The sequence below is a fragment of the Rhododendron vialii genome, chromosome 3a (genome assembly GCF_030253575.1).
Source record: "Rhododendron vialii isolate Sample 1 chromosome 3a, ASM3025357v1".
Lineage (NCBI taxonomy): Eukaryota > Viridiplantae > Streptophyta > Magnoliopsida > Ericales > Ericaceae > Rhododendron > Rhododendron vialii.
Genome location: NC_080559.1, coordinates 191,024 through 214,671, shown reverse-complemented (window position 1 = coordinate 214,671; position 23,648 = coordinate 191,024). Strand labels below are relative to the sequence as shown.

The window sequence follows — 23,648 nt, the reverse complement described above, 5'->3', positions numbered from 1 at the left end:
CCATAATAAATTCAGGCATCGTCAAAGTCAATTGGGGTTGTATGTACGGAGTATTTATCCGATTGGGATTGGGATTGGGATTGGGGAGGTGCGTTAACGAACAAATTGTGACTAACCAACTTGTATTCGGGTGGACCGGACCAACTTCTGGTCCAGTTTTGCATCCCCCGATACACTATGTATTCCAGTTTTTCAGTCGTTGTGGGCCTACTCTTGACTCAAATATGATCGAAACCATTCATTCTAAGATCTCGCAAAAAATATATGTTCTTGTAAAAAATTGGCTTAATCAGACACATATACTACATATCTCAACAGTTGAATTGTATAGACTGTGTTAAAATGGACAATGAAAGTTTGAACGGTTCATTTTGTCTTCAACAAACATAAGCTATTGACTTGTTATGGAAGCTAATTTTTAAAAAGGACGAGCATATTTACAAGATCTCTAAACTGTGAACCGCTCCAATTATTATTGTAGGCCCGGAGCAGGCCCTAAACAGTCCAAAATTGGACCACACTGGAGCATATAAAACTGGACCAAAATTAGTAGTTTGATTTTCTTTTGAGCGATTGAAGTCCTATTCAGTTATGATTCTTATTTTTTAAGTACTTATTTTTCATTTTACAAGACAGATTAATCTCTTACAATACATCACCTTTAATTCAAAAAAAAAAAAGTAGTACTTATTTTTATTTTTATTTTTTGATCCGAAAGTAGTACTTATTTGAAATGAGTTTTAGTAAGTAGAACACACCCGTTAACTCAATTCAACTACGTTTTAATATTTGCTATCTGATAAGTGACAACTAATATGTCGGAACTTTGAAATTAACTTTTAGCTGCGATCTCCCAAATTCGTTGTTTCCGTAAACTTTACATTAGTGTTTTTGTTTTAAGGAACTTGTTTATGCTATTTTTTGTTGGTACTTGGCAGCTTAATTTCATTCACTAAGAAGAACACAGGAATATCCTTGAGTATCCCAAAACAACAAGACCATACAGCCTTACGAACAGACAACAAACAACAACTACCATTGAAGATTATGACCTCATCGGGTTGAAGCTTCATCTTTCTGTCCTATGTTCACTTGGGGAGCTCATAATGCCAAATACTTGACATATAGTTCATGCAGTGTAATTAACATTGATGTGGAATGGTTTCGACAGGCAAACTTTTTCACCTTTATCATTTGAAAATCTGTATGCGGTATGTTGAATTTCTGGTGAAAGTACTATTTACTTAGCTACCTCATTCATGCTATGTTGCAGCAATGTCAACTTCCCTTTAGTTTGACGCGTGCATTGTTTTTCTCTTTCGAGCAGGTTTCATTTGTGAATTTGAAGATGTCTATGATAATAGTATATGTATCCAAAACATTTGTTCTTCTTTAGCGGACAATCCTCGAATTTTCCAGCCAACTGGAGTAGTTTAATCCACTTGTTGCGTTCGAAAAGCAGAGGGGGAAGTGAACAGCTAGGCAGGAGAGAGAGAGAGAGAGAGAGAGAGAGAGAGAGAGAGAGAGAGAAGGGTAATTAGATGACGGTTGTGAAGAACAATCATGTGCCTGTTTCGTTCTATTTGTTTTCTCGTCCTCTCAAGCCAATCTTTGTTTCTGGTTGAATGAATGCATTTCATCAGTGCAGTATTCTTGAGCCAACTTCCGAGTCAGAACAAGACTTTGAACCGGGTCACGTGTTTATGTAGAACGTTTCCGACATTTCCATATATTATCCATTTCCATAAGAAATTCGCTGTCAAATCAATTGCTGCATTGGGATCGTAACATTGATAAAGAAACAAAGACAATATTCCAAAGCAAGCACTGCTTTTCAAGCCTAGTTCTCCTTAGCTATCGTGGCTTTTTGAATATTTTGTCCTTATTCAAAAAATTTCCGCGTTTGTTAGTTTTGTGCAAAATTTTTGTAGATTATAAATTCATCCCGATAAGAATAATCGAAAAAGTAAAAAAAAATTGGTTTTTAGATTCCTCGTGTCAAGATAATTCAATAATCCACAAAAGCTTGATACAAAACTAACAAACTCGGAAATTTTTTGATTAAGGACAAAATGCCCAAAAAGCCACCATAGCTAAGGAGAACAAGGCCTCAATCATAAGCACTGGCCATGGAGACACTTTTAACTAATTTTGGCGTAACAAATGTTATACATAAACCCCTTAAGGTACTGTTACAAGCGTCTCCAAATTACAATCGTTAAAGATGAAAAAGATAACAAAAAACCAGATAAAAAAAAAAAAAAAACCGGTAGTGAACCATTGATATTATGGATGGTACTACTAGTGACCACGGTTCCCACTAATCAAAATGGCACTATTCTGCACTGAACAATAAACAGAAAATAGAGACAGTAGCATGTTACTTTTATCAAACATTTCCAATAATTAATCTCGTATCACTAGTGTATCGACTGAAATTTCCCCTAGTATGATAATAGAGTTCTTTTTCTTTCTTTTTTAAAATACCTACTGCGTTAAAAAAATGATGTTCTGACACGAAACTAGTGAAATAAGATAGATCAAAGGAACCTGAATGCAAATACAAAGTCACTGTGATTGCAGAAATCCTTTCTCATCCAAGTAAGATGCCACTTGCCCTGCCATCTCACATGGTGTAGGGCATACCCCATCATGCTGTTGTATTTCAATCTGTGAATATGGAAAAGAAACTTAAGTTTCAAAGCGGAACAAAGAAGAAGAACAAGCACGCCAGGTATTGGGGATGGATTTGGTCCCTGATGAAAAAATTTATGCCTAAAAGCATGGTTTGAGTGCATAATCTACAATAACCTACCTCACAATTCAAAGGTGGTTCATAAGGATCATCGATTCCAGTAAAACCTGCAGGCAGTGGATTACATGAAATGCACGAAAGGCCTAAATTGATGTAAACAAAAGACAGAGTGAGGCGGAATTAAGGGATTGATGTATATGCTTTCATAGGTACAAAATTTTAACCTTTCTCATATCCTGCTTTCTATTTTCTCCTCTTTTTTAACATCTGCTTTTGTTCTATCCAGATACTTATCTTGACAGGGTGGGGGAAGAGGGGGTGTTGCACGTTTCGGGCCCGTAACAGAAATAATACTTTGCCAACATTCACATCCATGTTTCTTGATTTCAGATTTTCTGCTAAGTTGGGTTAAGTGTTATGCTAAAATTTTATACCACACCAGTGACTGAATGATAGAATCCTATAGCTGAATGAATGACTGGTTTCAATATCACACCTCTAATTTTTCCAGCACGTGCAAGCTTGTAAAGACCTTTTGGGTCTCTTCCTTCACACACTTCTAGAGGCATGTTCATGAAAACCTGTGAAACGTGTAAATTGAGTCATCTTTCCACAGCCAAAAGGAAATTCCAACCCAGGCTGTTACTGTAATAATGGGAGTTAAAGACACTTGCTTCGATGAATTTTCCATCTGGCATCATTGCGCGACAAGCATCACGGTCCTTTCTGTAAGGAGATATCAAACTGGCAATGCAGATTAAGCCAGCATCTGAAAAGAGACTTGCAACTTCCCCTGCATTTAAAAAGAAATGAACTTACAAGCTGGAAAAAATGACTTCAAAAGATTTAGTCTAAGTATACAACAATGCCTCAAGTGTAGGATAAATTGACAACAAACACATTCTATCCTTGTTTGTTTTATAATTTGCATAAACACATAATTGTATGGGTATAACTACAATATGCATGCCCCAAACTAGCAAAATTCAAAAGTTTTTTGCACAATCCAAAATTTGTGGTAAAGATTAGCATTTCTTGTCTAGATTACTCAAAATTTCTTGGAGAGAGAGAGAGATTGAGAGAGAGAGGAGCACCAGCTTTATTGATACCATTAGTGATGCATAAGAGTTGAAAAGTTAACCAGCTCCCAACTTTAAATAAGTTGGAACTTCAAAGTAGTAGCCCTAGTACACAACACCAGGACTTCATCACTTTATTTACTTTTACTTAAAACCTAAATACAGTCAAAATTTTTAATCCCGTATCAAGTTAGGATTGACATCTTCTTGTTCACTTACACCTGCAGCAAGCCGGTTGTTTCTCTCATAAACTGACAGAAGTAACTATGTGGGAAGTTCTGTTTATTGTTAACATCTGCATTTATGCCTAATGAAAATGAAACATCAGATGATAAAATGTTGGCTTAACAGGAAAACCTGGAAATATAACTCATAATTCATGATGCTCATCGGGCAGAAGCATACTCACCGACCCTGCGTATATTTTCAGTTCGATCTTCCGGACTGAAACCAAGATTCTTGTTTAATCCATGCCTCAGGTTGTCTCCGTCAAGAACATAGGAAAGCTTACCCCTGGAGTGCAATTCTCTGCCTAACGAGCATGCAAGTGTGCTTTTGCCTGAACATTGTGGACAGGAAATTGTGTAAGATCTTGTTTAGCCACATATAGCATACTATGTAGCTTCTATACCATTTAACAACTTCAAAATAATTTCCCTGTTCAAAACGCATATCGGCTAGAAGCAGATCAATGCAAATAACCATTAGTTTGTAGCAAGTGTGCTGTAAATCTCTAGGCATTCACCCAAGAAATATCATATGGTATCTTGGCTTCAACTGGAACCAGAAAAGAAGAGAGAAGGGGCCGCATGAGTTGGACATCCCACTGTCAACTCTAGTCTAGCCCACTTAAACAATAAAAAGCTATTCACAAAAATACAAACATAGGCTCGCTCATTTTGGAGGCATTAAAAAGAAGGTGCCAGAAATTTTCAACCACAAGACAAATGGAGTGTAGAAAAATAGAAGAAAATGAGCCGATAAACTGGCATCAGACTGTACGTTGCTTTTAGATTCAGCAATTTATAAATAATTCTCTATTTCTTCCAAATGTTTCCTGTCATAGATATCATTGGTAGCCAAATCCATTCCCCTTCTTTCCAAAGGAACACAAAAGGGAAGTGAAATGAAAAAGGTAATAAAATGAAAACCAAAACATGGTAGCGAGAAGTAATGAAAACTTGACCATAAGCATTAAGAATTTAATTTTGTTCACCCTTCTTAAAAGAGGGTGAACATTACCCTCCTTCCTATTGGTGTTGAAATGGTGTGGATCCCACCACAAAGTGATATCATACTTATCAAAAGGTATATTGCGGGGGTGGGACCTACACTATTTCAACCAATAAGAGAGAGGGTAACGTTCACCCTCTTTTAAGGAGGATGAACAAAATTGAACTCTGCATTTAGGACCCACACCAGATTCTCCTATCACAATTAACAGTATTAAGAAGGCTGAATGCGTAGAAAAGCTCGAATTTTGACCCATTGAACTACTTTTTTTTTAAGCACAAATCCATTGAACTACTTACACTGACTGCATCAGGCAATCTATTTATCAACTCAAATCTCACACGGGCCACATCTGTTGAACATGGATTTGGTCCTCACTGAAGATCAACTCAAAAGTGCAAAAGAGTATGAATGTTTTGAAAAAGCACAAGAGGTAGACAACTGCTCTGTGATGAGAAAAAAAAATTATGTTTTGAAGCTTCATAAGATGATGGATCAAAACCAGCCATCTTCTATTAGAGGACATGCTCAGCCGTTCAATTACATGTCTACAATCAAGTGACCCAAAAGAGAATGTTGAGAAGGATGAGAAGCAACTTGGACTTCCATAAGGACCATAACGTAAGACTCAAATAAAACCGTGATCAAGGTAGAACAACCCAACTCTTGATTGATTTCTTGGCATGGTAGATAGTTTTGGCATTTAGAGTGGTGTATAGGTCCATTTCCTTGACAAGAATAAATTCTTTACACCTCCGGTGTAAACATTTGTTTCCTCCAAATCAATTGCATTGCGCCACGTCCCCATGTTTTATTACTTGGGACCACTGTTTTGACACGTGTCGCAATGAAATTGATTTGAAGGAAACAAATATTTACACCGACCGTGTAAAAAAATAAATTCTCTTCCTTGACATGCTTCTTTAGGACACCAAGAAGAAAAACATGAAGGATGATCTGAGTGACCTATACGGACTAGTGACAATTCCGCGCAAGGTACTTGACAAAGTTAAGGGTACAAAACCAGCCAAACAAGGCGAGGTATTACAGCTGATGCTTTACATAAAATATGAATCTAGATAGTCATGAACTGCAAAATAAGAAAAACAAGAAGAGATGTAAAGAAGGTGCATATTCTCAACAACAAATAAGAATTGCAGTGAACAACTATATAGACATTACTCAACCAATTGGTAACTGGAATATATCGGGGGTGAGGGGAGCTGCTGCTAACAGCTCACAAAGAAAAATAATAAGCAATTTAATCAGCATCATAGAGAAAAACCTGATCCACTGAGCCCTGTTATCCATACAACGCATCCTTGTTGATTAAGTAGCTTTTGTCTTTCAAGCTTACCAACCGGACATTCATGCCAGAAAATATTTGTTGCATTGCCCACAGTAGACATCAGAAACAGTTCTTTTCTGTCCACAAATAAAATAAAATCAACAATTGTTACACAACATAAAGTTAAACTCTTCCTGTTTTTCACCGAAAGGGGGGAAAATAGCCAATTTTCAAATGGTATTTATTGGTTTGGAATTTAATCAAGTTAACAATATTATTTCGATGATTCATTCATTTTCCATATGATAATCCCCGTATTGAGTTCCTCGTGAGTCATGACATTCAAAACATTATAATAGACATAAGCAAACGGCTTACCCCTTGTGCAGAGCATTTCTTCTGTAGGGTGGAACAAAAGTATATGATGAGTCTTAGTTAACACTACGAAAGACTAACAATCATCCAGTCTAGCTTCTAAAACAAAAATAAACTAAAGAATAGGACTAGGATTCCTCTCCACTTCCTAATCTAACCAGTTAGTGATCAAGCGCAATCATATGGGAAAAGCAAATACAAATTGGCGTATACCACCCGTATTGCCTTAAAATCAATAAATTTTCATCCACAACCCGAACATCAAATAAGAAATGATGTGATGAGTATAGTTTTTTTCTTCTACTGTACATAAGGAATGGTGATGTGTGTAATTTTAGGCACTAATTATGGGGTGCAAGTATATTATTAAAATGTACTACTCCAGAATTCTCAGATTATCTACTAACAGAAAACCCCATGATGGAAATGCTCATATGCACGGTCAGTATACACGCGTACTATAGTATTGTCTATCATCGTGACCCGTAGGAATGTTGAATGTAGCAGAAAGAAACCGATGAAAACTAAACAATAAATCTAAGCATTGCCTTGAAAAATAACCAAGCGGAATCAGATAGATCAAATACCTGCGATGGTAACTGGCAAGGCTTATTATTACGGATATGGAAAACTCCTCGTCCGAGAGAGAGAGAGAGAGAGAATGAAGATCCGTTTCGAGAGAAATGAGGGTCCGGCGGTGCCGCGGTGTTTACGAAAGTTAAAGGGTCTCCCTGAAATTGGGGTGTTAAGTTGGGATTTTGAATCTGGACGGTTTTTACTCTTCCTTACTTTGCGCGTGTGCCAGCCTTGAATGCACTGGTCGGAATGAATTTCCGCACAACCAAAGATTACGTCGTAGAAACTAGTCGTCTCCCGTGTCCTTGATAATGACTCCAGGAGGCTCCTTTTCCTTTTTCTTCGCAATATTTTTTTTCTTGACTTTCTTAATTTAAAAATGTTACTATGTATTAATTAGTTAGACTTTTTATACATACATATATATATATATATATATATATATATATATATATACATACTAGGGCAAATTGAGTAGGAGGACATACTATAAGGATTTTTTCTATAATAAGGATAGAAATATTTTCCCGTAAAGTCTAAAGAACATCCTATTCAGAATTTACAAAAAAATTCCTCCCAAGGTTGACTGGCATTGACAAGCGTTGACCAAGGTTGACCGGCGTTGACCAAGGTTGACCGGCGTTAAAAGTACCTAAAGCCCTAAAGTACCATATGAAAGTACCTAAAATCTTATGATACCCTATATATGAAAGTGCCTAAAACCCTAGGGTACACTATGAAAGTGCCTAAACTGCTAAAATCCTATAATGGGAAAGTGCACTCTAAAACTCTAGAGTACTCTATAAAAATGACTAAAATCTTATGGGGTATCATATGAAAGTGCAACAAGATCGAAAAATACAAAAAAGAAGAAGACATATTTTGTGTTAGCCAAACAAGACCCTTATCTCATTTAAGACAATTTAAAAGAAAAAAGATATTTTTTGTGTTAGCCAAACAAAGCTCTTGTCTCATTAATGACAATTTTATCTTTTCACGGACTCTAGACTCTAAAATAATTTTATTATTGGATTCTACATATCATAGAAACTTAGGCTGAACTAGCTCCTATGGAGTTGTTTCAGTTGGACTTTAGACGCATATGCTGTATATACTAATAGTAATAAGAAAAAAGAAACCAATAACCAAACAGCCCTCTTTTGGAACATGACCAAGCACGCCCTCAAAGGCCGGTTTCAAGTGGTGTTCCACTTTTCAAAAACAATATTTTTTGAAAAAAGAAGGTAATTTTAAACTCAAATATAATGAAAACGAAAAAAAAATTCAATTTTTTTGCACCGTTTAAAAGATTTTAATGAGATATATCAAACAAGATCCATATTGGTAGGAAAATTATTTGCGTAAACACAAAAATTTTAAGCTTGAAATTACATTTTTTTTTCAAAAAGTACTTTTTTTGGAACGTGGAACACCCCCTCAGTGACTCAACCGTCCTATCAGCCTATTTGATCCTTCTCGCGAGTTTATTTTGATGCTCGAAAACATTAATCATGTCGAAAGTGTGTACTCGTTTTGCGCTAGTTCAAAACGGCTCTTTTATTTTGTAAGCATTTTGGCCATTCATTTCCAACCTCATTGTCATCGGGGATCCTAGGGTCGCTAAAGGATATAGAGATATTTTTTTAGAGTTGGGTGTTGAGATTTCTTTATCGACATCATTAGTATCCAACACTAGGGCCTTTGAGTTTGCAAAAAAGTTCTATGTAAATAGAGGGTCTTTCGACTATTCGCCCGTCTCGATGAGGGCACTCGTAGAATTCGATAAAAGTTTGAATATAGGAAGGATGTTAGGATGTCTATTTGTTCCATCAATTAAAAGTTTTGTTTTTTGTCAAAACCACCATTTAATTTAAAATTCGAGCATGTCTAATATAAAAAAACATCTCAAAATGATATCTAAAGCTAAAATGCGTACACAGTAAACTTTAACCAATTTAGCTAACGCCATTGCTTATTTATTCAATTACTTTATTTTTGTAAAACTAGCAAATAAATAATGGCATTTAATTTAAGCAAATTAGATGCCAGACGAAACAAGTTAAAAGACTCATTGCAACATGTCTAGCCTTTTCCGTTTTCACAAGTTTCTGGCTTCTTTCAGCTTATTAGCTAATACTACTAATGTTGTAGCTTTTCCACAACTATTCCAATTGCTTCGCTACTGGTAGTACCAAGTAGAACCATGTAAAGTCTTCCTATTTCCCTGTGCAGATCTTGGAACGCGTACATTTTTAGAATGCAATGAATCTACTTAGCATCACCAGGGCAAAAATCATCCTGAAGTTTACGGTGATTCTTACCCAAGAAAATAGCAGCTACATAAATTTAAATTACACAGCACTTGCTTCACATTAAATAAAATTCACAAGTACAACAGCAACTATGAACCACAACTTTGGCTGCAATTGCTAGGTTGCCAACAAAATATAATCAAGTCCTTTTGGTATATACTACTCTCTCTCTCTCTCTCTCTCTCTCTCTCTCTCTCTCTCTCTCTCTCTCTCTCTCTCTCTCTCTCTCTCTCTCTCTCTCTCTCTCTCTCTCTCTCTCCTTGTTTTCCCGTTACACAAGCAACAGAGTACAATAGTTAACATCAGAAACCTGGAGTTTCTTTTGATCACAAGACAAGGCTAACCTGGATCAAGTCAAACACTCCCCGGCTACCAAATTCGACATCCCATCTTTGAGTAAGGGTAGAAAAAACAGACTCCCTTGCCCGTCAACAAACAGTACGACCACAACATATTGATGCAATGTAGAGATTTTTGGACCATTTTTCCTGCAAAAGGTACTAAATCCAATTATGCACGACTAGAATGTAACATAAAAAGTAGACTCCATTGAGTAAATATTGACAACATTTGTTTCCTCCAACGTTTATATCAAACTCTCTTCGTATAGACGCAGACTGACAATCTAAACTTCTGGAGACACGTGTGCCTTAGTTTTGATCAGGCTAAAATCCTATCCTGCTGTTGCTTTCTCCTCCTTTTTATTTCCTACTTTTCTGTTGGGGATAGAAATTGGTCACACCCTTGCTATAAACTATCAAGGAACGTTCAAGGGAGCAATGAGCGCAGGATACAGGATATAATGGCAAACAATAGCGCACACTTATGGTATGATCTTCTATTCCTATTAATTCAATTATAGTTAATGACACGCATTGCAGAAACATTCTGAACCAAAGAGAATCCAACTACTAGAAGTACGCCCAGATATTAACCTTTACATGGGTGCTTGGGAAGGCAGAGGTGCGTAGAGTTTCTTGAGTCTCGTCCATCATTTTACGCTTTGGTATACTCAAAATGAAAGCTGCTTGATCAGCAGTAGCAGCCATGGAAGTTATCCTGTAACCACTCTCCCACCGCCTGTGTATTCCTTCACTGGGGTACAAAAAGTCAAGCTCCACTACCTAGCAATAGTAAGTTCAGAAGAATCCATTTCAGCTTAATTCAAACGAAACAATTCACAGAATCCAAAGCAAGAAGTATTTGGCACAGGTTACATTAATTACAACTCAGTAAGACAGGCAGACCTCCATACCTGTTCTGAATATCCTGAGTTCCTTGACATTACCACACCCCAACGATTCCCAGCAGTAGTCATGGAGGTCACATGAAAACCTTCTTTCCACTTTTTATTAATCCACTTGAAAGGAAAAGATTCACTCACTTTGTAGGACTGTTGTGTGTAAGGAGTTCCTAGGATTACGAAACATGCAATTAGTAGAGAACCAACGATTGGTAGGTCATTAAAAAATGAGATATATCATTTGAAAGATGAAGAATGTGGTCAAATGACTCAAATATTGGACCATCCTGAATAAGCAAAATTGTGTGTCATTTGACAACATCACAGAGTATGGACTATCGCCATGCCCAGTAGTTAAATTGGGTGCCAACTCCTAGTCATCTCAGGAAAAGCCTGCAGGCTGCTAAGGCCACATTTTGATTTCTAGGATATGATTCCTGTTGGAAATGGGGATAAGTAAGACCTACGTGTTGTCAATTAGATTAGTAATAGATAGGATGTAGGGTGGAATCATATATACGCCAGTGGTAAGGCCACGACGTAATGACATTACTAGAACTTATGATAATTGTGGTGGTTACTGTACTAGAACTGTAGTGGGCCAAACTCGGTTTGACTACTGGGCCGAATCCGCCTTACTTTGGGTCTGTCAAAGCAGGAAGCCCAAACCCCTAGAGGTGAGATGGGCCCAACCCTGCTCCATATGGTCCAAAAGGGAGCCCAGGACCCAGATTCGGTGGGGTCAGTCCAGACCGACAGTGTGCCCGACCTGGATGAGGACCCGGGAGTCAGTAGGAGATATTTATGCTGTCATGTTTTGAGCACGTGGGACCGACCACGTGTTGGCCGAACGTCACAATGACGTCACTGACCAAGGCAGTTACACGTGACATCAAGCACATGCCGTGCATGAGTAACTTGGAGAGCAAGTACAAACCGTCTATATATATGAAGGGATAAACCCTAAGAAAGGTATGCAACTCCTAATCTGAGATCTACTGTTCATTGCTCCCTTCTTCTCCAAGCACTGATTTGGGCACCTGGCTCCTGGCACCTGGCACCTGAGTGCCGTCCGGCTGACTCCAGCCCCATGGCAGTAACGTTGGTTCTTTTGCAGGCTAGCTCTCGGAGGAGGAAGGAAGCGTTAGGATTTACCCATAAAGCGCTCTCAAACCACCACCCCACAAGAACCAAAACCAGAACTGGGTGGTAGTTCTTCATAGCCACTGAACCAAGTGCCGGCTCACACATAGATGTTCTTATACTGACTCCCAGTTTACAACAAAGGTCTATGAAGACTCAGTTATGACTCATATGAGCGAGGGTGTCGGCCTGCGAGTTGGATTCATTGTCTTCGCATTTCAAGGACACGACGACAATATATTCATATTCCTTAGCAGACTACTTTATTTTTATTTTTTTGTGTGATGGTGAATTACAATTACAAAGTATGTTTTCTAGGTAAATATCCAACAAAACATATCACACATGGATCCCACACAAATATCCGAGTGTACTTCATTCATTTATCACAGTCGGCGTGATATTAGCCATTGGGAACGTGAGACGTTAATTGCAAAAAGAAAGATCAGCGTCCTCTCTCTCAACAATTCTTGACATCTTCTCTATTCGTTTTTCTTCATTTTTAACATTACCGGTTTGTTTCCTCCTGTCAATGAAAGTTATAATGGCTTAATCATCTGAGGAAAGTTACATCACTTCAAGAATCGAACAAGCCACTGAAAAAATTTGCAGTGATTTCACCAAAACTCTTGGCATCTGAAACCTCAACATGGAAAAACATGAAAACCCAAACAAGCCTCTGCTCACCCCCAAAAAGGAAGGGGGGGAAAATAGGTACACTCACGGATATAAAAATATTTTTTGCTGTGTGCCTACTCTTTCGCAATTTTCGTTTGCCATATCAACATCCGTGTCCGTATACACGTATCCTTGTTGCTAAGGTTTCTATTTCTACAACTAAAACACCTGAGGAAGGCATAATAGATTGAGTCCCTATTGATTAAGGTATTATCTAAACCAACAAACTAGGCCTAGTGCACCAATTAGTTGGTCGCCTACAATCCATTTCAGCATTCTTCTACTTGCCCCAAATGGCCGCCCCAAGCTACTTTATTTGCGCTTGTGCCAAGACCCATTAGTGTCTGCTCACCCGAATTGTCCAGGAAAAAAGAAAAAGAACAGTTCATAGCGCTTAAAGTGTATCCCCTACATGTCTGCAAGCCATGGCACCTTTGCAGAAGACAGGTTTGGGGTGGCCGGTGGGTGTTGTGATAACACCACATTGTAAGTCAAAGTGACGTCGGTTTGAGACCTGTGTTTTAATGCATAAAAACACATCATTTTGAAACACATAATGGTTCCCACATAACACCCAACCCCTGCCCACAGAAGTGTCATGCTTCTTAGGTATCGATCCATGGAAAAAACAAGTTATTAACCAACCTTTCGACATAACAACCAATGAACTCCCATTAGCAGCACCAGCTATAGAGCTGATGTAGTAATTCTTTTCCCACTGTTCCATAATCCAATCCTGAAGAAGTAGAACAAAAAACAGTAGTGAGTGTCACTGACTCACCATACCAGAAGTTAATCAAAATGGGAGAATCTAAACATGCCAAAAATGACCTTGTGCAGGAACACAGCTGAAAGTTCATAAACCTGGGAACAGAAACCAGTTCCCGCATCCATGATTAAGGCCCAAAGATTTACTGCAGAAGCCACACAGCTAATATATAATCCATCTTCATTGCCCTTCTCAACATGTTGGCTCAGCCTTGAGTCAGAGACATTGTAGTGATATCTGTAAATACAACAGAATAACAGCTTATTTGCAAGAAAAAGACGTATTTAAGTTGCATTCGTGCAATTGAAGGGACTGGCATATTTAAGCAAAAGACATAGTTAAGTTGCATGCGTGCAATTGAAGGGCACTGATATGAGCATATTCTCAGGGCTTACTTTGAAACATCACTTTGCACGTTGCTTCTATAAAACCAAAAACTGATACCAAAAACAAATTAAGTTTATCCAAAATGAAGACTATCAAACATTTTCAAATGAAGTGTCCTTCCCATGATACAATCCTCATAAATTTTGGTTTCGGATAAGAAAATTACTGGATAGAGGCATAGAGCCCTCTTCAATAGACTATCCAAGTTTAAATGCTCAATCCCTGTTTTGAATCCTCATGTTAAAAATTCCTTGGTCATTTTCAGTCTCAAAGATGTTTCCGTTTGGTGTATTTATCTATCTAGCATCTATAAAACAGAGAGCTGAAATTGCCTGAGTAAATAACAGATGAGCAATGAGTGTCCGAGACAGCTGTAATGTGTCCTTTAAAGAGATTGTAGATACCAAAAATATCATGTTCAACATACTTTGAACAATCAGCAACAGAAACTTCTCAGGAAGATTAGAAAAGAACTCGCTACACATTGGACAAAAACTAGTAAAAACATAAGAAACTGTAAAAAGCCAACTCTTTGGGCCTAAGAAGCACGGATACAGACACGGAACACGATATTACACGACACAGACACGAGGGTACACTATTCCTGCAAAATGTAGGACACAGACACATTGGTGATACGTCAGATTGTGTGTGTGTGTGTGTGTGTGTGTGTGTGTATCACTGAATGTTTGCTTCCCAAATTAAGTGCTAACCTATGTTATATGGATCCTTCATTTTGGTTGAACTTGAAGTACTCGTGTCAATGTGTCCGACACCCGTATCCATTTTGACACTCGGATCCTATGTCAAATTAGCTAGAAAAGCGATAGTTCTAGTCTCACATGGACAGGAAATAGCAAAAACATATTTTTCTTAACCCCTTCTTATTTATTTACATTTCTAAATATGATTTACAATACATAATTTGAAAAAATTACGCAATATATACTACAAACAAATGTTCACGACGTGTCCCCATGCCCATAACCAATTTGAGAATACATATCCGAGTATCTAAGATTTAAGTTTAGGAAGGTCCGATGCTTGGACTTGCACTGCACTCGATAGTCGCACCCGAGTCCATGTAACAAAGGTGATAACAGATATAGTAAGATATAATAAGTTCTAAAGAATCAACATTGGTATGGGATTCAAGAAATCCTTGACAAAATAAGGCACCGGGAACTGTAAGGAATCCTTCAAAAAAATTCTATGAATTTTAAGTGAATTTGGTATGATTAGACTGATTAGTCGTAACAACTATTATAACTCCAATTTTGTATATGATATTTGCCGAATTCCAAATTTTCTAGTAATCACATGTTAGGAAGTGTCAAAAAAGTGTGAATCACGTATTTATTTCTAGTCAGACACAATGCAGAAAGAGTGTTGGACACTTGTCTGAATTAAGATTTGTATTTCCTAGTTATGGACACCGAAAAAATAGTAGTGACCATGTGTCCAACGAGGTTTGTTGTCCAACACATTTCCGGTGCATACACATCACCTTCTTTTAAGAGTTCGTGCTTCTTAGTTTAGGATTTGGAGCAGCCCAGGTAAATTAAGAGACCAGTCTACATGAACTGAAGGGAATTGGGAACTTAATTATCACAAACAGTTTGAAGTAGTACATTAAAGATATCAATATTAGTGCTACATTCACAGGAAAGGCAACCTACTATGCTTGTGCAAATGATTTTATAAACCCAATTCAAAATAGCTTACAAACTCCAAGATACTAATTTGGTTCTCTAGTCAATGTACCATCCACAAACCTTTGAGTTATTATCTTTCTTTACATCTCAAAAAGAATAATTGGATTCACGTGTATAAGACAATGTAAACCTCGAAAACATGCACACATTCATTATTCATTATATTCGATGGGAATAAATTAAATTGAAAAGAGATTGCAAAAAGAGGAAGAAAACCCTGACAAAAGTTATAACTCCATAGATTATCACTTGACTAAATCAGAATCTAAATTAACAGTAAAAGCAGCATCGCAACTCTTATACCTTCTCCATTTAAGCCAACCCATGAAAACCATATTTTAATAAAATAAATATTGTCAATATTAGGTTGAACTCAACCCCTAAAAGGTAGCTAATGAGATGAGGGAGGCTTCACGTTTATATAGCACACAACTTTTGTACCCGTGTCATATAATTTAGGATTGCACTCACATGTCACTATGTTACGGTACCAGGAACACTAATGCCCAAGCAAATTATGTTTGGTACGCAAATTCCGAAACGTGTTACACTTCTGTTCCACAACACTAAATCTATCAATCCAAAGCGATCCCCAACGAGTTCCAAAAAATCAGCTTATTAAGGTAAAAAGCTAAAGAGAATAAAAATTTAATGAGACCAAATGTAAAAATTCAGTGATTATGCTCCTAAAAATGTGTTTTTCTAGGATAATTTGAATTTGAAAAATAACACTCCATTCTACTAGATGTTTAAACGCTTGGAAGGGTAAATTCAAATTTTGTCATCTGTAGAAGCCTACCCCTAGGGTAAGCATGCTGCGTATCACGTTCCTGTTCCTGTCCCCGTTCCCCGTACCGGTATGATCCATGTTCCGGGTAATATAAGCCACACCCTCCCTCAAGGGCAACGTGCACACTTAGCAGCACTTGCCACGTAACACGTGCGATCTAGGGACACACACCCGACCAACTCTCATGCTCTAGCTCTGATGCCATTTTATGTGGTCATGGGTAGAACTGAGACTCAAAAAACAAGCTCTTGAGCATGACCTCACACTTTTATAGCTCATCATATTTTTGCATCCAGTTAATGTGGAACTTCGCTTCACATTTACACAACCTACATTGCATTACATCGTTGTCATTTGTCAATGTTTTATCTTCAAAAAGTAAACAAAAAAAATACAAAAGAAACGCCCTAGAAAAACTAAGAAACATTACAGAATCTTTTTGTTTGTTTACGCAAAAATAATTTATGAAGACAATAAGTCTTCCATAATTATATAGAACAATGGTTAGAGGTTGGGGGTTTAATTTTTAGACATAATATAGAATCTTTTTGGTTGTTTGCAAAATAACACATAATCGTTCAAAAGGAGTTAAGAGGTTAGGATTTCAATTTTCAAATGCAGATAAAAACAATCAACCCAGCCCTGTCCGTCCCCTCAAAATAACATACACACAATTATGACAAATCAGAGATTCATTTATTTCTTAGCCTCCATTTTCCTCGAAGTCATTTCCAAAAGATAGTAGCGACAGTCCCAGATTATAACTATCCAGCAAATTTCAACGAGTTCCAAGTTGCTTTCAACAAAATACAATGAGCAGTTATGATATTAACATGTACGTGCATGCGCATAGAGTGGTTATGATTTTTCTCTTTACTCACACATAGAGTAGTTATGATATCAAACATGGTCTCCATTCTCAGTTATCTCCTCAGTATATGCATTTATGTAAAAGGCATATGACTATCTAATACACTACTAATCTTTCAGTGTATCATTGTGCTGTAATCTGTCTTTCAGGGAAAAGCAAATAAGACGTCCTCGTTACTTCAAAAATTAGGACACAATAATTACGTCCAGATTTTCAGAATTGTCTCACCCAACAGAACATAGACACTCAACATAGGACTTAAAGCATTTTCACCAACTGTTTTATGATCCTAAGATCCAGGCAGGTCAAGCTCCCTTGACAAACCCCCACCTGCACCCCTTATGTCCAAAAAGCACTGGTTCGCACCATTGGTAGGTTCAAAATTTCTTGAAACCTGGAAACTGAAAATACTTGAGCTCCAGAAGACATGTTTGCAATGCCCCATCAACATAAGTACATTAAACAAAAACATCCATGAAAATTCATCACATGTGGCGAGCCTTTGTCTAACCATGATAAGTAACACATGCATATTATATACGGGCTTACCTCTGCTTCATGGGACGGCGGGCATTGTAGACTGATACCCATTGAGTAGCAGGACTACCCAGACGCACTTTCTTCTTGGGTTGCTCATCATCTTCCAAATTTATAAGCAATCTTCCACGCTTTTGCCCGACCTGATCATGCAGAAGACAACAGAAAATTAATCTCAAGAATCTAACAATAAATGACACACAGAAATCAACACAATAACCTTGAGGGCGCCATCGATTCTAATTGGTCTTAGCGATGTGCATGGTTCAATCAGGCTTTCAAAAAAGGATATCAGCTTGGAGTAATTTGGTTCCTCATCAAATTTCATATTTGTGACGGCCTCAAGGAACTGTTTGAATGGTGGAGGACAAAAGCAACACATCAATTCTGGAGAAGTTCCCATTTTCTTCTTACAAACAAGAAAACTTTTGTTGTCTCCCTGCATAATTCAAACCAAAGGCCAAAACTAATGACTTGCACTTCCAGCCGCTTTGAGACCTCAATCTCAGAACAGTAAGAGTTAATGCTACCTCACCTGATAGCCTTGCCATGGTAGTCTTCCTTTGATGAGAAATATCAATGTGTATGCTAATGACTCCAGATCGTCCCTTCTGCTTCCTGTACGACCTAAATGTGCATGGACACTTGCATATCTTATTGTGCCCCTGCACAAGTCTGTCAGCATATGCGACTCAAGAAAAATCAATTAACATCCAGAGGTTGACAAACCTGAATATATCAGGCCGCTGATCATATTCAACATGCTGACTGGATGACGCATCCTTCCATCTAGATGCTGAATGAACAGTATATTAGAGCACTAGCAATCATATCTTAGTATCGAAAGGGGTTACATTGCACTTAATACTTAGAGACTCAGGGAGGACACACTGGAAAATAACAGAAGAGAAAGGGAGGACAACACACCCAAACCAAGATCGATAAGATATAGCTTCTTCTCATCGGGCGTTGAAGGTTGACCGAGCAAAAAATTCTCTGGCTTCACATCTCCATGCACAAACCTTGTTATAGGAAATAAAAGCGCTAGTCAATAAGTTTGGAAATTGCAATAACACTTTGCTATGGTGAATCTGAGGCATGTTTTGAGGACACAAGGTAGATACTTCAAAAGGTGGAAGCATATAGACTATCTACGGAACTCACCCCTTCAAGTGAAGCTTTTCAAGAATTGATATTGCCTCCACCGCAATGCAAGCAACCATGTTTGGTGACATCCTGTCATAGGTATAAGTAGACAACTATATCATTCCTGCACGAGAGGCATATACATCACTCATGCATGACAGGAAACTTGAGTGAATATGTGAGGGTGTTTTTGTGCGGATGACTGCGTGCACGCTTTCTAATTTTTTCTTGTGCGCGTGTCTGTATGTTTTTTTTTTTTTGAGTGTGTATGTGTGTGTGTGTTAGAGAGAGAGAGAGAGAGAGAGAGAGAGAGAGAGAGAGAGATTCTATGTCTTACGATTGGCCTAAAGAATTCCATACATCCCAAAGGCTAGGCCCAAGCATGTCCATGACCTGAAACATTTGTCTTAATCACCTTCAGAGTAATGTTTGGGAGTCCTGATGCAAAACAGAATGATGACAACTAAACCTCACCAGAATGTAAAAATCTCCTTGACGGCCCTTGTAGTGAACTGATGGAATCCCATAACATCCATTCAGTGTGCTTTATAAGAAGTTCAATTTAAGACATTTAGAATTAGGAGAAATACAACTCAAATCCATATACCCAGCGTGAAACTAAAACATGGCCCTTACTTGTACACTTGCCACTCATAAGGAGGCCCATAATTGCAGCCCTTGCTATTCCGGTGCTCGAACTTCACAGCAACCTGTAAAATGAATGAATTAATGCATCAGCAATGTGTAAAATAAATATCTTAATGCATCATTCTGAAACGAAATCCCACACAGGAGTTACGAACTGTTGGACTACCTCAAGTGCATCTGGTCCTGTTCTCTCGGCGGGATTGCCACCACTTACCCTCCTGCCAACATAAACTTGGCCAAAACCACCCTTACCCAACTTCCTTTCTATTTTGTATGAAGGAGAGTTGCCCACTTGCACCTGCAGGCAGTAAGAACCTCTTCTTTAAGACATCAGAAATTCCCCATCAGAGAATAACTAAACTACCTAAAAAGGCCTAAAAACGCATGTAATGTAGAGCATGAGCAGAATAGAGAACATGGGTATCAAAGGAATAAAATACTCGGACATTGATTGAAGCCATATTGCATCCATCCAACTTATATGCCTGATAAATGAAATAGCCAAGTACATATCACAAATAGGAAAAATGATCGAAAATGAAGTTACCCTCTCAGGTACAGGAGTTGTGCTTGCTTCTTCTTCGACCCCCATCATTTTGTCCGCGCTTCCACCCTCCATCGCAATATCTGCAACCCCTGCTCTATTTAGAACTGTTTCTCTGACCCCTATAGCAACAGCTTCAGGACGAACCTCACAAGGAGGCTCCGGTTCAAGATCTATCAACCTAATCCCTCTTCCTCTACCACCCTCAGTTGGTCTCACAGGTTTTGCTACTGAAGGCCCTTTTGCTAATGGGGCATTACCACCCCTTCCTCTTCCTCCGCCTATTCTCCTCCTGGTTTTGTTTTGAGAAGGCAAGAGCCAATTTTCTACCTGATCAACTGGTTGAGGAGTGGGCTGAAGATCACCAAGCCTTTTCGATCTGCGTGCTCCGCTTCGCAGCTCTGGCATCATCACCCCATGCAAATCACATGCCACGTAATCTCCCTAGTATCTCTTTTGATCTTCTGTAACAAGTGAACCAAAAATGGAGAAAAACGAAAAAAAGCAACAAAAAAAAAATTCAAAACAGGGAAAACAGATGAAGATAAGAGATGAAATGCCCTTCAAGTGACCATAAACATAACCTTAAAGTAACCCAATGCATTAAAAAGTAAAAACCATAAACTAAACTACAACCACTGGATGAAAGAAGAACTAAATCCCACAGCCAATGTGGTGAAATTGGTGCAATACTTTCTTAGATTGTCAATGCGTATAAGATCCTTCAAAGAAAGGGAAACAAAATGGGGGCATAGTGGACAAGCAATAGATATCGAATTAATAAATTCTATGTTAGCAAAGAAATACTCAATCATACCAATGGAGATACCATGTTTATCTTGCTTGTCCACATTAATGAAAGTGAATGTAGCTGGAAAATATAACATATACATGACCAATGTTATGCTTATTTCATCTTAGAATTCAAAAGGGGAAAATCCTAGCTACTAAGCAAAAACAAGTTTTCAAGGAAAATGAAAGCTTTTTCTTCCATATCTAGCAAAACTAAATGATTTTAAAGCTATCTATATAAATCCGATCCCTCAAAACAATCAACAAGGTCTCAAAACAGAAAAAATAAATAAATAAATAAATAAAACCAAGAGAAGCAAACAAAAATATATCTAATCCGATCATGATTAAACTAGAAACAAGTCCTCGTGAGAAAGATTAAGGAATGAGTCAGAAAGAGAGAACGGAGCATGTGCATTGATGATTGAAGAAAGATAGTACAAGTGATGGATCGTACCTCGAAAACAGTAAAACGAAGACGATCGGGGACGGATAACGGAAGAATCGATTTAACATTTAATCTGGAAATATGCGTATAGAATAGATGAGACGATCGGGCACAGATCTTCAGTGAATACTCGTGACATTTTCAGTTTTGTCTGTGTAATTAATAATTTGGTTAAGATGAAAGCTGAAGCTAAGGAAGCTGCTTTTTTTTTTCCCTATGATATGAGATGATACGATATGATCCTGTCAGTTATAAATTCATTCATCAGTTCAGCAGGAGGGGAAGATGAGACGCGGGTGGTAGGATTCAGAAACCGAAATTTTTAGGTGGAAAAATTAGGAGGGGGGGAAGTGCGGGTGCAGTACTGAGTACGTGTGTGAGGTAAAATGAAAATGTCGATGGTATACCAAGTGGAGCGTTTGTTTGTTGTAATCAACTCCTCCAACTCCTCTCTTAGATGGATCGCCCATATACACCTTCCCTATCTGTGATTCTGCAAATTACCATATGCATATACTCCCTCCCTATGTGCGTAAATTTCAAAAAACCTTAATCTTAAAAAAAATCACGAAGAACTTGTTCGGTTGGGGATTTTGATTTTAGACTTTACTCTCTGAGCACGATCTCTAATAATTTTTTTTAATTATTATTTTCATTTCTGTTTCTATCTCTCTCCACTAAATACCCACCAAAATCCTAAAACGAACCCGTGTGTATTTTACATGAGAGTGAGTTATGTCCAGATGAGGCGAAAACTTTCGCCATTGTCATTTGTGGGCCCTGACGGATGCTTATTGAAGTGATCTGAACCGTTCATTTTGTAGAGCTCGCAAAATAGTATATTCACTAAAAAATTCAAATTTATCGGGTATTCATATGTATATCAAAAAATGAATCTTAGTTTATAAAACGGATGGCCTGGATTTTATCAATAGTTTTTAAGTTAAAATGTGCATGACCGTCCATTTTATTAACCAAAATTCAATTTTTGATATACCTATGAATGTCCGATAAAGCTGATTTTTCGCGTAAATACTCTATTTTGCAAGCTCCACAAGATGAACGATTCAGATCAACGCCATGAACGCACATTGAGAGCCACAATGACACCTCATTCTGGAAATAATTTTTTCTCATTTTACATATTGCCTCTCTGGTGTCAAAAAGTCCCGTCTGTTTTATACTGAGAAAATCCTCACTGCATGCAAGCTGCCTTGTAATTATTACCAAGTGATACAAATGAGCAATACTACTGATACTGTATTTTTTATTTCATAGGCACAAATGTATGTGGTGGGCTAGTGGACTTTATAAAAACACTTTTGTGGGAGCCACCACACTTGTGTCAATAAAGTATATAATGCGGTGTCACTAGACTTTTACAAATACGTTTTCTTTTCTTTTCTCTACTTTTTTTCCCCTTGACTGAGAGAGTTATTATTAGTTAGTTTGAACATAATTTAAAAGGCAAACCACCTTAGTCGTAGTAAGTAGGTGTAGCCTACCAAATCCGGCTGCAAAAAACATACAAGGCGTCGTATTCTGAGTTTTTTAGGTACAATTCTTTTTTCTTTTTCTTTTTTTTGACAAGAGGTACAATTCTTTCTTTTTTTTTAGGTACAATTCAATTATACTCCTATATTTGAAAAATTTTGTGATTGCAAATATGGACAAACCAACTTATTTTAAATAAGTTTAAGTTAAGTCTAAGATAACGCAATATGCTTTTCGCCAAAATATGATTTTTTCCCCCCCTCTCGTGCATCTCATGTGACTTACCCATCCGTGCTCCTACCTCATCGAATAAAAATCTCAAGGCATTATCCCATCCACTACATCAGTGCAAAAATCCATTCTCTCTAAGGTTTTAACGTTTAGGGCTCCTACCATGGTTGGCGCCCAGGGGCGTTTACTGTTTTCTTCTCTCATCTCTCTAGCAATTCACAAAATCTAGGTTTGCCCCTCCGCCATCTACCTTCCTCTTGCCTCCCACAGCCTGCACCATGAACTCTATTTTAGGCTGCTTGTGCTACCGAATGGCAATGAAAATAAAAATAAAGACGCGAAACGATTGGTAAGTATAAATTCACATCTCCAAGCGTGTTTTGGATGCATTACATAGGTGTTGTCCTGTTGAACTTGAGCTTATGATTCAATTTATGGTTGACAACCTAGTTATTATTTGTTGGCGTGAGTATATACCTGGGGATGTAGTTGCGATTGGTAGGATTGTCTGGTCCGTTCCGCCCACGTCATTCATTAAAATGAACGCCGATGGGGCCTTTTGGGAAGGCCGAGCGGGAGCAGGAATAATATTTA

General features: G+C 37.9%; 2 protein-coding genes across 4 annotated transcripts; both read right to left on the bottom strand.

Moving 5' to 3' along the window:
• Window positions 1-2,483: 2,483 nt before the first annotated feature.
• Window positions 2,484-7,660, bottom strand: LOC131318814 (adenylyl-sulfate kinase 3). Of its 2 annotated transcripts, none has more exons than XM_058348800.1 (7): window positions 7,318-7,660; window positions 6,353-6,492; window positions 4,244-4,393; window positions 3,430-3,548; window positions 3,252-3,336; window positions 2,816-2,862; window positions 2,484-2,670 (listed from the first exon to the last, which is right to left on the bottom strand). In XM_058348800.1, the coding sequence occupies exons 2-7, from the start codon at window positions 6,474-6,476 to the stop codon at window positions 2,569-2,571; spliced, it is 627 nt and encodes a 208-aa protein (XP_058204783.1). In that variant the 5' UTR covers window positions 6,477-6,492; window positions 7,318-7,660; the 3' UTR covers window positions 2,484-2,568. The 2 variants fall into 2 exon arrangements, with proteins under 2 accessions (XP_058204783.1, XP_058204784.1); XM_058348801.1 differs by lacking the exon at window positions 7,318-7,660 and adding an exon at window positions 7,279-7,302.
• Window positions 7,661-9,647: 1,987 nt separating this feature from the next.
• On the bottom strand, window positions 9,648-21,874 carry LOC131318811 (casein kinase 1-like protein HD16). Of its 2 annotated transcripts, none has more exons than XM_058348796.1 (17): window positions 21,737-21,874; window positions 20,093-20,553; window positions 19,712-19,843; window positions 19,534-19,607; window positions 19,372-19,441; window positions 19,235-19,290; window positions 18,916-18,987; window positions 18,679-18,773; window positions 18,481-18,547; window positions 18,287-18,416; window positions 17,972-18,190; window positions 17,764-17,894; window positions 13,514-13,688; window positions 13,328-13,418; window positions 10,874-11,031; window positions 10,554-10,742; window positions 9,648-10,106 (listed from the first exon to the last, which is right to left on the bottom strand). In XM_058348796.1, exons 2-17 carry the CDS (start codon window positions 20,498-20,500, stop codon window positions 10,047-10,049), a joined length of 2,127 nt encoding a protein of 708 aa, XP_058204779.1. In that variant the 5' UTR covers window positions 20,501-20,553; window positions 21,737-21,874; the 3' UTR covers window positions 9,648-10,046. The 2 variants fall into 2 exon arrangements, with proteins under 2 accessions (XP_058204779.1, XP_058204780.1); XM_058348797.1 differs by having other exon boundaries at window positions 21,339-21,757.
• Between the last annotated feature and the right edge of the window lie 1,774 nt (window positions 21,875-23,648).